Genomic DNA, 13564 nt, shown 5'->3' with positions numbered 1-13564 from the left:
GAGTTTGTTCCAAGTGATTTATTAATTCTATACCTAATTTAAGACTGTGCTTTATGAGCTATTTTACAGTAATCGAAAACCTAGTGCATGAATAATTTTAGAGTTAAAGAATATGATTTTTAAAATATGAGATTGTTTGGAGCTGATTGCACAAAGAAATGAGCTCTTGTTCTAAGACAAGCAAATATATGATAGTCCCTTAAACATAGTGCTACTTCTTGAAAAAAGGAAAATATTAGCATCTTATTGTTCACATGCAATCAAGAAGGACATATTTTATGAAAGTTATATACCCTATATTCAAGACATGCCACTGTAACTGTTAGGCATGTACCTATTTGGAATTTATTATAAATATATCCAGGCCACATTGCACTATGGAACCTAATTAAAATGTGTTCATCAGGTAGTACTTAGATTTTATCAGCATCCAGCACCCAGTTTCATACTTTACCACTTAATAAGCTCAAAAGACCTTAGACACTGTATTAAAGAGAATAAATGGAAAATTAATATTAGGACCTCAAAGAGAAGCTTGGTAAAATTGGAGTCTCAAGAATACAATAGCTGCTCCTTATTTCTATTTGGGAACAAAACTAATGGAAATTAGCAGTAGAAGAATATAGAGGAGATATTTTTACCATAAATAAATTAATATAAGTAAACAAAACACATTGGTTTTATGGGTATTCCATGAGAACATCTATAACCAGGGCTGTCACTGAGGCTCTTTAAAACTACAATTATGATGTGTGGTGACTGGTGTCCTAGGGACTAGAGAGCCCTGCCAGATCCACCAAAGCCAGGCTCGTCCTTTTTACACAAATAAAATGCTGACAGTGTTACTGACCATGCATTTGAATGGAAATACCTTGTATCCTTTTTATCCATACTATATGTATATTTTATCCTTTGGACAAAAGATTGTTTTTACAAAGCCACCCTTCAGGGCCATTCACTTTCTGTGTCAATGGCTCTTAACCCTGTAATCCACAGACAGCTGAGCCACATCCCTCCCTTTCCCCTCCAATCACTTCAGAGCAACACATTGACCTGGGCTATTTTCTAGCTGTTGACACTGATGGTACATTTTCCCAAAGCAATTTGAAGAATTTACGCCTTCACGCCTGATTCCTGAGAGTCCATGCCTCTTTCCACTTCCTTTTGTAAGGACAAGGGAGGAAAGTTACATCTAGTTCTCTTTGCAAGGATGTTGTTGAAGCCTAAAAATCAGTCACCATGTAATGTGCATATGTGAAGGTAAGGCTGAAAATCTAGTGTGAAGGCTCACCTGGTCTGATGAAACCAAATCATGCACAGGACTCTGTGGATGATATACAAATTGTGAGAATGGCAAAGTTTTATATCAACCTCAAATGCATAGCTCCTCCAGCCAGCATGGTACATAAAAATAGGGTGTGCGTTCTGCCAAGTTTCCTACCTTTCGAGGTCCTCATAATATTTAAGATATGCATTGTGATTTGCTGTTGCAGTATACTTTACTCTGTGGGTGTTTTATTTTCAGAGTTCTCATGAGTTTTATGTATTTGTCCCAAAACAAGAAGATTTGTGTAAATTCACATATCGACACACATATTTGTGTATAGATATTTTGTATTTGTAAATGTCAATCTCTAAAATACACAATGGTTATATAAAATATAAGTGCCTTTGGTAAAATTATATTCAGTAAAGTAGTTGCCAAAGAAATATACTCAAAACAGGCTTTCCAAGCGAACAGTCAACCAAATTCTGGCCACTGAAGTGCATGCAAATTTGATTGCCAGTTCAGTGAACCTCCGGCTTTATAAAAGATGCTGACACAATTTTTACCTTGGCTCCTCTCTCATTGTGCTATCAGAAAGCACTAAATAACAAACTACCTCAATTCCTATTTAAAAGTTGTGCTATGTTTTTTAAATTACATGCAAATCATTTACCAGTAATTTTCTTTATTTTCTGCTGCATTTGGGCTCTGGCACGGCTCTAATTAAGATATCTGAACAATATTTACCGGATATCATTATGTTCTTTGATCAAAGTCTTGTATTAAGTCTCCACTTACTAATTAATAATGACCCTATCAATTGCAGACTAATTCAATTAGCCATTGCCCTGAATTTTTATTCATGGAATAAGTCAAAGTTCCCAGCCTAATCAAAATCAAGCTTGAAAGGTAAATAAAGATATGTTAATTCTACTCTCTCAGGATGATCTTATTTTTGGTGAGCTCAGCAGAAAATCACTTTCCATAACCCAATGAGAAAAGTATGATTCTTTTCCCTAATAATTTTCTAAGTTTTATAATTTTTGTCAAATACTTTATTCTTTCTGACATAGGATTTGGAGAAATTGGGTAAGAGCTTACCTGTTAACCTAATATCGATTTTAGTTACTTCTAACTACAATTGTTTGAGAATATTTTTTCAAAACAATTCAAAAAATAAAATTTATATAGAATATTACAAAGGTCACTCATTAAAAAAAGAAGAGAAAATCAACTTATTTTCCCTTTTGGTGTCATGATTTAAGTAAATCAATACAAAGGCATTAGATTCAGTCTATATATTAATCCTAATGTATAATATATAATATAATATGTATAATATATATATTAATCCTAATGTATAATATATAATTAGGATTATATATAATCCTAATATATAATATATAATATATAATATATAATATATAATATTATATAATATATAATAATGCAACCCTTGATTCGCTTCCCTCATCCATGAAGTATGCATACAAATATATGCCATTTGGTGATTTTCCAGGCCCCTGGGCTGAATCCCCTGTGCCTAGAGCATGTGGATTCCAACATCTAAATCAGAACAGTGGTGGCCAAGACCCAGAGCCTGCCTTGGTGTCTGGAGAGCCCAACTGTCATTTTACTACAAGCAGAAACTGTATGCTGTGGCCCCTGCTCTCCCTCCCAGTGTCCCATCACACCCATTTGCCTCCTAATACAAAGCTGGCTAGGTAGAGTAAAATATATGTTGGCTACATGTTGGCTCACTGAATCCTAAAATATAAAAGCATTCATTCAATATGTATTTATTGAATACTTACTGTGTGCCAGGTGCAAGATGAACAACAGAGACAAACTTGCCTGCCCCTGGGATCTTATATTTGACAAGAGAATGCTTTGGATTTTGTGTTATCAAGAAAATACATTATCCTTACAATATTCAGAGGAAAAACAGCAAGAGTAGAGAGGCTTGTCCTTCAGACTAGCTAAACTGTTCAGCCTAAACTTCTGCTGGGCATTGGTAAAAAGGCCAGAGGCAGTGTTGACATCTGAAGGTCAGAAAGAGAATTCTCACAACTGCCTAATAGCTGGTGAGGGGCCAAGGGGACACTTGTGACCAGTGTGCTGCCATCAGGACTGTCCTCTCTCTGTTCAAGTAAAGGAAAATAAAACAAGATGATATGGGGCTTATTTTTCAATTTGTAGAACAACAATAAGATAGAAATTATTCTAAAGGCATGAAGAAAAATTGCGAAAATAGAAAATTTCCTATCAGAACAGCAGATTACTAGAATGTATATAAAGTACAAAGGAATTTTCTCCATGAATACCAGAGAGGATAAAATAAATCCTGAGATGATGAGGGAGGTATCCTAATAATAATGTGTTTCAAGGAAATTTTAAAATGTAGCAGTAGAAATTGCATTATCAAAAATAAAATCCATAATATTGAGGACAGAATGGAGAGTAATAAAAAAGGAACATTATGAGTGAGAAAAGAGCATAAATAAGAAAAATCAGAAGTAAAGAGCCTGTCTTTGGATAACTGACCTCCTAATGGAAGATACCAAAAAAGGAAGAAGCAACATTTTAAACCATAAAACAAGAAAACCTTCTGACCACACCTCCCTCCCCCAGAAACTAGGCTACAGCTTGAATGGACCCACTTGATTCCATCCATAAGCAATAAAAGAGACTCTCACCAAAATATATCCTAATATGTGATGGTGATGACCCTGAATCATAGTGTTAATTTCAAAATAAAGAGCAAACCTTGTAACTATCAGCCAGGTAGAGGGAGAAAAAAAAAGAAATGGATTATTTGGGAAAAAGTGTTGCAAAAATTACATTCTTGTAAAAAAGAATGTCACATCATACATATCCATAAAGTCAAGATGGTTTAGGTGTTGAAAGAAAAAAGAAAGAAAAAAAACCATAATAGGAAATCATAGGTAAATATGTAGATCATATTTGATTGATTTAATTAAGTGAACAATCTTTTTAAGCATATAAAAAATATGGTATCACAAAAGGAGTGATTGATAGATTTAAGTACAGGAAAATTAAAAATTTGTGTGTAAAATATAAAATTAAATGACATAGAAAATTAGGAAAATAAAGCAACAAATATAACAGAAGCCCATATTGATACCATGTAAGTCCATAATTCTTAAAAACAATTAGAAAATCTCTAACATCTAATAAATAAAGGACATTAAAGAGACCATCTGTATATGTTATTAGTGAGACTGAACCCAATTGGGAGAATGTAAATTAAATGCCACTTGTTGCCATTTATGTACATTAAATATAAAAAATCCATTTTCAGAATTGTCATAAATGTAAAATTTTATAAAACATGAGATTGGTGACTACGCAGAGAAAGATTTATCATATACCCTAGATGCAAGTGTATAATCTTTCTTGAGAGAAAGGAAACAATGCATATCACATTTCAAATGGCAGGTCATTTAGGCCTACAAGAAATAGTTGCATCGGTGAATGAAGATATGAACTTGGGAGTTCATTCTAAGTTTTTACTGATGGCAAAGAAGTAGAAACAAATTAAAGGAATATCAATAGGAGACTTGTTAAATAATTTTCATATTTATCATGTAACTATAACAGAGACTGTTGCACAGCCATTACACATTATTATTACTATTATTACTATTACTATTATTTATATGTAAAATATCCACAGTTGCACACCTGTTTATCTGTATCACTTTTCATTTTCCTCACCCCTTTAAGAACATCTCTGTGAAAATCAACTGACTTTCCTAGTGTGCTCTCCCAGGGAACCATCTGTCAAGCTGTTTTGCAGATATCTGAAATGCCATTTATCTTGACCTTTGTCAAACAAATGCTCTTAGTTTTTCTATAATTTTCCTAAGTTAGACACTCTAAAAATATTTATGCTTCACTAAAACATTACAGGATGTTTTACAACATAAGAGTTGCATTCCTACATAACCCTCATGCAATACTTTTTTCTTTACTTCTATGTCATTTAAGCCTCTCTATATATGAATCTCTCATTTTTTACTCATATAATTAAAGGAAAATAAATCACTCACTATAATTTCAAATCTAATTCTCTCTTTTAGTATTATTTTGGAACCATTTCCCTCAAGTAATTAATCTTAGTATTCAAATGAGGATGTACAACATTCCATAAAATTATATTACTTTTAGTAAAACATTTCACCCATAAATGGGAATTTCAGTTGCTTCACATTTTCTCTATTTTAATTGAAGATGAAATTATGATTTTTTTAAGAAGGTGACTAAAATATACTATGTTCCAGAAGTTGCTTGTAGGACAATCTAACCACCCTCTTTCTCTGTTTCTGTATTTATGCTTCTAATAACATTCTGAGAGTGATAATAGATTATTTCCCCAGATTTATTTATTGTTTTACTCTTAGCAGATTCTATTATAGCCCTTAGTATATTTTATATGTTGTTTTACACACTTAGTAAATATTAACTCACCTAATCCTCATAAAAATCCTATGAGGGTTGTTATCTTCATTTTTCAGATAAGGAAATTGAGATGTAGAGAAATAAAGTAGCTTTCCCAAGGGCATATAGCTAGTGAGGGCAGAGCCATTTGGGGAACTCAGACCATCTAGCTCTTCTACAATAGACTGCCTCTTAAGAAGATTGGAGAAGATTTTTAACTAGTTACCTTTCCCCGTAAAAATTGGTTGGTGCCACTGTGATACTATATTTCCTTGACCAATGGTGTTATCCTCTGTACAGAAACAAGAGAAAGACTCTTGGCATTTTCTGCTATGGTACCTTGTGGCCTCCTTAGGCATGGTTGGTTCTTGTCCATAGAACATACTTAGGAAGTAGTTTTAACTCAATCCAGCAAAACTTTTATTGAGGGATTGTTACATATAAGGCACATTTAATACAGATCCAGACATGAAGAGCAGAGCACTAAGCCAAATGTCTACCCATACGCCAGCTCAGTGCCCTAAATAACCTGCTGTATTTGAGCCAAACCTCTGTAGGTAAAGGTCTATCTAAAACAGCTGAAGGCATTTTGTCTAACATGTTTGCAGTACAAGTTTAACTCAGAAGATCCATAAGAGGGCAAAGTGCTCATGAGCTAAGGGTTAGCATAGATCCAGATAAATGAGCTTTTCTGGGATCATCCTGCATGCTGAACATGAGGGTGACATGTCTGTGAGTGTGTTTCAAAGTGAGATCTGTATATACCCTGTTGCAGCAGCTTCGTGTTAAGTGTGGGATGCTGATTATTTTTACATTAAAGAAGGTTTGCTTAGACCTGGTATTCTAAGTTTTTTTGCTACATTAAGTAGCAAATTTTAGGACAAATCCAGCTTGAAACAGATTGCTGACTATTAAAGTAGAGAAATTTGCTTAACTGGAACAAAAAAAGAAAAACATTTCTAGATCACAAGCAAACAAACAAACAAACAAACAAAAAAGCTGGAGAAGGGGAGCAGTTAGAGTGGGAGAAAAACGTATCTGTTAGAAAGAGCCAAGAAACACAGCTTAAGGAGAAAACATCTCCACCCAGCAGGAAACCCAGCTGACTTTAAGAAATACCACAGAAAAAGAGATATGCTATAAGACTCTTCATTGCGTCATTGTAGCTAAACACTCATAGAAGTTTAAAGAGTGAAGAATCAAGCCATGGAAATGTTCATATTCTTGGAGACAGTTTGAGTTCCTGTGTGTTTATAGCCTTGCAAGCAACACAGTGACTCAGAGTGTTGGAAGATTTTTTGCCCATTTAATTGAGTGTCAACAACATTAAAAGCATTTTGAAGACCAGTAGCAATGCCTAGGTGTCTGCACAATTATATTTGGACTTAGAACAAAAGCAATCTGTATTTTTAAGCCTGGATAGGTGAAGTAACAGAGCCAAAATTCATGTTAAAACACAGGGCTCTTCTGGGGCACCTGAGTGGCTCAGACGGTTAAGTGTCCAACTCTTGATTTCGGCTCAGGTCATGATCTCATGGTTTGTGGGTTTGAGCCCCATGTCTGCGCTGACAGCACAGAGCCTTCTTGGGATTCTCTCTCTCCCTCCCTCACTGCCCCTCCCCTAACTCATGTACACATGTTCTCTCCCTCTCTCTCTTTCTCTCTCTCTCTCAAAAACAAACAAACAAACAAACATTAAAAAAAAATTACAGGGCTCTTCTCGTATTATAAATCCAGGATTATTTTGGTTTGGAGCTTAGAGTTTCTGTAAGTTTAATGAGTGTAGTGAGGAAGCTTTGAGATTCTCCAGAAATTTCTGAAATAATCACAAAGAATAGCAAGAAATCATTGAGTGAGAATTTTTATGTATGATGGAACTTTGAATTAGAATGTTGAATTTGAATCTAGTATCCTCCCTTTACTCACTATCTATCTTTGGATCACACATCATAATATATTAGCCTCTGTTCCCTCATCTCAAAGGTACTGTACAGGGCTGTAGAGAGGATTCATTGAGGACACACAAGAAAGCACTTAGCATAGTGTGTATGAGGCAACAAAAGTTTCCTTCCCAGGTATCATCATTTTGCCACCTTGCTTTGCTGCAGGATAGATATTTTAGATGATATAATACATGTTAGGAAATATGCAGAAACAAAAATATTTTCTAGTTTTGATAAACTTTCTAAAGTATTTTAATAAAGAATTAAAGGTAGTTTTCTGTCTTAATTCATTGTCCAAGTTGAGTCTGATGTCTTTAATTAAACAGTGTTACAAAAAGTGGTCAAATCCCCTGTGCCTTTTTAAAGAAATTTTCCTAGGCTGTGAAACTTTGGGAACTTTTTTCATATCTTTATTGAAAAGCATCTAAATACAGTCACTAAATATGGTCTATTCAGTACATTCACCCTGGCTCTCTCTTTTCATTCATGGACTGTGTCTGACCCATGACTGTCTATTTGTGGCTGCATACATCTCACAGGATAAAGAACCTGAAATAGAAACAAAAGGACATAGTGGTTGAAAGCCACCAAGGTCACATATGGGATCATGACAGTGAAAGATGATAAGATCAAGGATGTAAGCAGGGCACTTAGTCACAGGAAGTAGGAGGAAGTAGGTCGCTATTGTGGAAGGAGAGCGGAAGCTGTAGATCAAGGAACATTAATAAACCTAAAGGTAAAGCTCTTACGAGAATTGTCCACATGGAAAACAAAGATTCCTATATTTTTTTAAATTAACATAATAAGATATAAGAAAAGCTTCATGAATTAGAGAACAGAATTCTACTAAGTTATTCAATGTTATGTATTCTTTTTCATGAAAATCAATGCTGTCTTTTGCATTTCAATCACATCTTGATTAATTTAATGCTTACTGAGTCTCCATGCGTGTTTTGCTTTTATAAGTATGTATTTTGTAGGAAAAAACACCTCATGAGCACAGATCCCACAAGTCAGAGATGCATGCTGTAATCCTCCTTCATTTTTGAAGAATGTCCAACTTTCTCCTCAACATTTTTAGAATTGTAGTTTTCTAAACAAGATTTTCATTGTACAATGATTACTATTATTCAATTATATATTCCTGAGCTGATTAAAACTCATGGAAATAATGTTGACTTTTTATTTAATGTTTAACTGTGATACATATAATATCATTTCTATTCCTAATGTGTATACAACTAGAGTCTGATTTTTATTAAAATTGAAATGACCAGTAAAGTCAGAAAACTGAATTATAAGCACAAGCTCTGGAAGACAAGCTGGGGAAGACCTTCATCCCAAGAAGATCAGCCCTGCCTGCCCTGTTCAATCTTAGTTGCACAAAACTGCACAGCTAGAGGAATTTGGTTTAATATAAAATTGATTGGTAGACTAAAATGACCATCGTTTTATTTTAAAACAGTCAAAATAGTTATTCAGGTTTTCAACTAAGTTTATCCAGTGGCAAAGCCAAAATTATTAGCCAATCACAGACTCAGTCATCAGTTTCAAAATACAAATAATCAGTGGATCTTTGGCTTTAACATGTATGTTACTTAATCTCCTGAATTTGAGCAACTTGCACATTTATAATGGACTCTGCTGTGGCATTTAAATTATGTCTTTTCCTTTTCTTAGGTGGACCTTCTGGTCCCTACCAAAGTAACTGGCATCATTACACAAGGAGCTAAAGATTTTGGTCATGTACAGTTCGTAGGTTCTTACAAACTAGCATACAGCAATGATGGAGAACACTGGACTGTATACCAGGATGAAAAGCAAAGAAAAGATAAGGTAAGTGATCCAGGTGGTTTATAACATGCAAAGTGAAGGACCAAACTCTATCTGAATATGACTGAATGAGCTGCTTAGACATATGTATTAAAAATAATGGCTATATCCACTGAAAAATGTATGTTAAATTAAAAATTCTAACATTTTCCATAGTATCAATTATCTAAGATCCAGCTAAGTAAAATTTGCTTATATTTTATAAACCTAATAGGAGCTTGAATAATTTAACTTAAAGCACATGTAAATACTTATTGTCTGAATACTTGTCACTATTAACTTTACTATTAAAAAACATTACTGATATTAGGCAAAAAATGTAGTTTGGCAAAAAATATTTTAAAAATTAACTAAAAGATTTTTAAGTTATATATTTCCTTGATTATTTTGACAATAGGAATTTTAGAAATGAACAAATTTTGACTATTATACTGTTTCATCAAAATTAAAATACAGGATGTTTCTCTGCTCAGTTTCCTTCATTGTGTTTTAATTCATAGATTTGTTTAGTTTTTTTAATCTGTGTAAGCTGTTTTAATATTATGGTAATAAATATATATTATTGCAACATCCAGTTCTACACTATACTATTTGTAATTGTTTTTCTAAATGTTCTTACCATTCTAAATATCTTTCTGTAGTATCTCCTGGTCTGAATTTGTGTGGGGCCCTAGAAAATGGAAGTGCTCAGGGTTCATATCTATAACTAATTGGACCAGATGTTAAAATATAGCCTTAGTTGGGCCAATGACCCTGAAACTCATTCATTGCTTGGAATGTTTGTGCTAAGAACTCTAGCTTTCTAAAGACATCAACAGAAACAAACTTCTTACTTCAAGGATTTGGGGGGAAATATATAATACATTAAGTATTTCTGAGTTCACAATGACTTTTTCCATTTTGTGTAGCCCTTGTATTCCCTGGTATATTATTCACCAGCAGAGAGTTGGGAATATTTTGCTTTTTCAAAAATTCAAGACAGAATTTATTAATTTTCCAACAGATACTAAGCCTAGATGGCTATTTCAGTGAGTCAACAGAGTCTGAATTCACTTCACATAAAAATCATTTCAGGGGAGACATATCTTTAGGTTTAGATTATAAAATCCACACCTATTTACCTTTCAATATCTCAGAACACATCCATTTAGCATCTAGAGATACATTTAACATCTCAGAACACACACACATTTTACATTTTAACATCTCAGAAATTAGTATATCTTACAATGTCATAATTTTAATTGGAGGCATTTATTATTTTCTAGAAGAACCTAAAATAATGGCATGTTTTCTAATCAGTAGCATCTTAGATTGAGTGTGTATAGGGTTTTTTGTGAAACTCTTCAAATGTATTTTTGACTGTAGTCAAATATCTGCTGTGATTTATTGTAAATAACTATTTCAGTTCCTACCTTTCACCTTTTCACAGTAGGCATTCTGATGCATAGAAAATGAAAATGTGTTCTGTAAGATGAAGCTTTTTAAACTTCATAAATTATGTAGCTCTTAAAATTAATTTTAAAAGAGATAAGTATTCTCATACATTTTCCATGTGTAATGTTCACTAAAAAGTATATCTGTAATAGCAAAATCCTTGTATAGATTGATTTAGGAAGGAAGTATAATGAAAAATATGATTAAACTGTTGTACTGATTAAATATTTTTTGACTCCATTTACATTAAGCTTGTCATTTCATGATTAATGTAAACAATTTTTTATTTTTTTCCTTTAATTAATAGATTAGGCATTTGCATGTTAATACACTTATTATCTGTCTGAACTGTATATAAAATTTTCATCAAGTTGACCAAGTTACCTGATAGTATTCAGGTATTCTATATCCATACTGATTTTCTATATCCTTGTACTATCAATTACAGAAAGAGCAATGTGGAAATTTCCAACTATAATTGTGATGTTCTTTATTGCTTCTTATAGTTATATCAGTGTTTGCTTGATGTATTTTGAATGTATTTTTATTTATTTATTTATTTTGATACAGACAGAGAGAGAGCATGTAAGCGGGGAAGGGACAGAGAGAGGGGGAATAAAGGATCTGAAACAGGATCTGTGTTGAGGGCAGAGAGCCCGGCAGAGAGAGGGCTCGAACTCACAAACCAAACTGTGAGATCAATAACCTGAGCCGAAGTTAGACGCTTAGCCACCCAGGCACCCCTGCTTGATGTATTTTGAAGCTCTGTTAAAAGATGTGTGAACAATTAGGACTGTGGAGTCCACTGCATCAACTAGCTCCTTTATTATTGGAAAATGACCTTTATCCCTGGAAATATTTTTTGATCTGGATTCTATTTTTCTGTTAATAGAGGCACTCCAGTTTTCTTTTGATTAATGCTATGTTGGTGTGTGTTTTTCATTCTTTTACTTTTAACCTATTTGTACCTTATATTTGAAATGCACTTCTTCTATGCAGCATATAGTTGGGTCTCCTTTTTCCATCCTACTATCTCTGCTTTTTGACTAGAGCATTTAAGCCATTTATATTTGATATGAAAATTAATATGATTGGGTTTAAAATCTATCATCTTTCTGCTTATTTTCTACTTGTTGCATCTTTTCCTTTTTTTTTTTTTTTTTGTTTCTATCTTCCTTTGGATTAATTGAAGTTTTTTTAATGATTCCAGTTAAGATTTTGTTGTTGTTGTTGTTGTTGTTCACTTACTTGGTATAATTTTTTGATGTTATTGCAGTGATTTCTTTAGGCTTTGTAGCATACAAACTTAGTCTACCTTCAAATTAATGTAGAGCCCCAGAAACCTGCCTCTAGAAACACAAAATAGACCATGACTATCAATCCATGGACTTATGAACCACATTTATTATAACATATGATTTTGACATTCCCCAAATAAGTCTTACTGTAAAAAAAATAGGCTCCCACTGGCAAGCTGGTCACCTATGAAAGTAAATTGATACTTGGTGAACAGGATATAAGCCAGAATTCTTATGGGAGCCAATAAATCACTATCATCTATTCAATGTAAAAATTTCTGAAGAGTTAAACCATTTTAATATTTATAAATATAACAATTGGATAAACTTATACCATGTAATTGGTAGTTTTAAAATTAAATTTAGCCAGTTTGTTTATGGTATTATAAATAATTTGGTATGTTGAAGAAAAGCCTTAGGTAAGTTTACTACTTACTCCTGCAGGAAATGACAAACACCAACAAACTGTACATAAGAATATAGCAATACTATTATGATAAAGAAATAATGTATAAGAAGGAACTGTAAAAGTTCTTTGAACACTTGGAAAAAAATATATATATATGTGTGTGTGTGTATATATATATATTATACACATATATATATACACACACACATTCCAATATATACATATACCAATCAAATAAATGTTTATATATAATCCAAATAACTATTGTGCTTTGTTATTATTATTATTAGTTTTACTAGGTATATTACTTATACTCAGAAATTAATTTTTCTGAATAAGCCATTTCCTATTGATTCCTAATATTATTTGTGTCTTCTTTCCCATGGTTACTTTCCATAAGGGAGAAAGTCTGCAATGTTTACAAGTGCAAATTCAACTACAAACTTTCATCCACACAAATATGACAAATAAATTGAATGTTGCAGGGCAAAACATGTGCTTGTGAAATGTTTTCTGTATGTACCTTTCCAAGGAAATATTTTCAAAAATTTTTCTAATTCTTTTATGTGTCCTTCTGTTTTTATTGACCACTTTGCTCTAATAGATTTTAGGCTGTTTATATTGAATTGTGATACAGATCCAGAAATAAGATTACTTCAGAAAAACAATCTCAAAATAATAGCAGTTTTCTAGGTTTACCACAGGTGGTGTAAATGAAATACTAAAAATGTAAGAATGTCAATTTTTTTAAAAAATGTATGAATATCCTTTCTGGTTTTTATTAGTCATAACAGACTAAGCCTCAGGAAAGCGATGTCAAGGAAAAAGTATATATGTATGTAAGAGTATCTAAATATACGTATCAACGTATATTATGTATATGTATTTGTGTGTGTATGCCAAAAGTCAACTGAAG

At 32.9% G+C, this 13564-nt stretch overlaps 1 protein-coding gene across 2 annotated transcripts in view; it reads left to right on the top strand.

Annotated features, from left to right (window-relative positions):
* Positions 1-13564, top strand: part of EDIL3 (EGF like repeats and discoidin domains 3) — a 418218-nt gene that overhangs the window by 384726 nt on the left and 19928 nt on the right. For both annotated transcript variants that reach the window (XM_030324171.2, XM_030324179.1), the window contains one exon: positions 9352-9507. In XM_030324171.2, the coding sequence (XP_030180031.1) occupies positions 9352-9507 (156 nt within the window). The remainder of the gene's footprint in view (positions 1-9351; positions 9508-13564) is intronic.

This window comes from Lynx canadensis, chromosome A1, assembly GCF_007474595.2.
Source record: "Lynx canadensis isolate LIC74 chromosome A1, mLynCan4.pri.v2, whole genome shotgun sequence".
NCBI lineage: Eukaryota > Metazoa > Chordata > Mammalia > Carnivora > Felidae > Lynx > Lynx canadensis.
The sequence above is the reverse complement of the archived record's forward strand: the minus strand, read 5'-3'. Positions and strand labels throughout refer to the sequence as shown.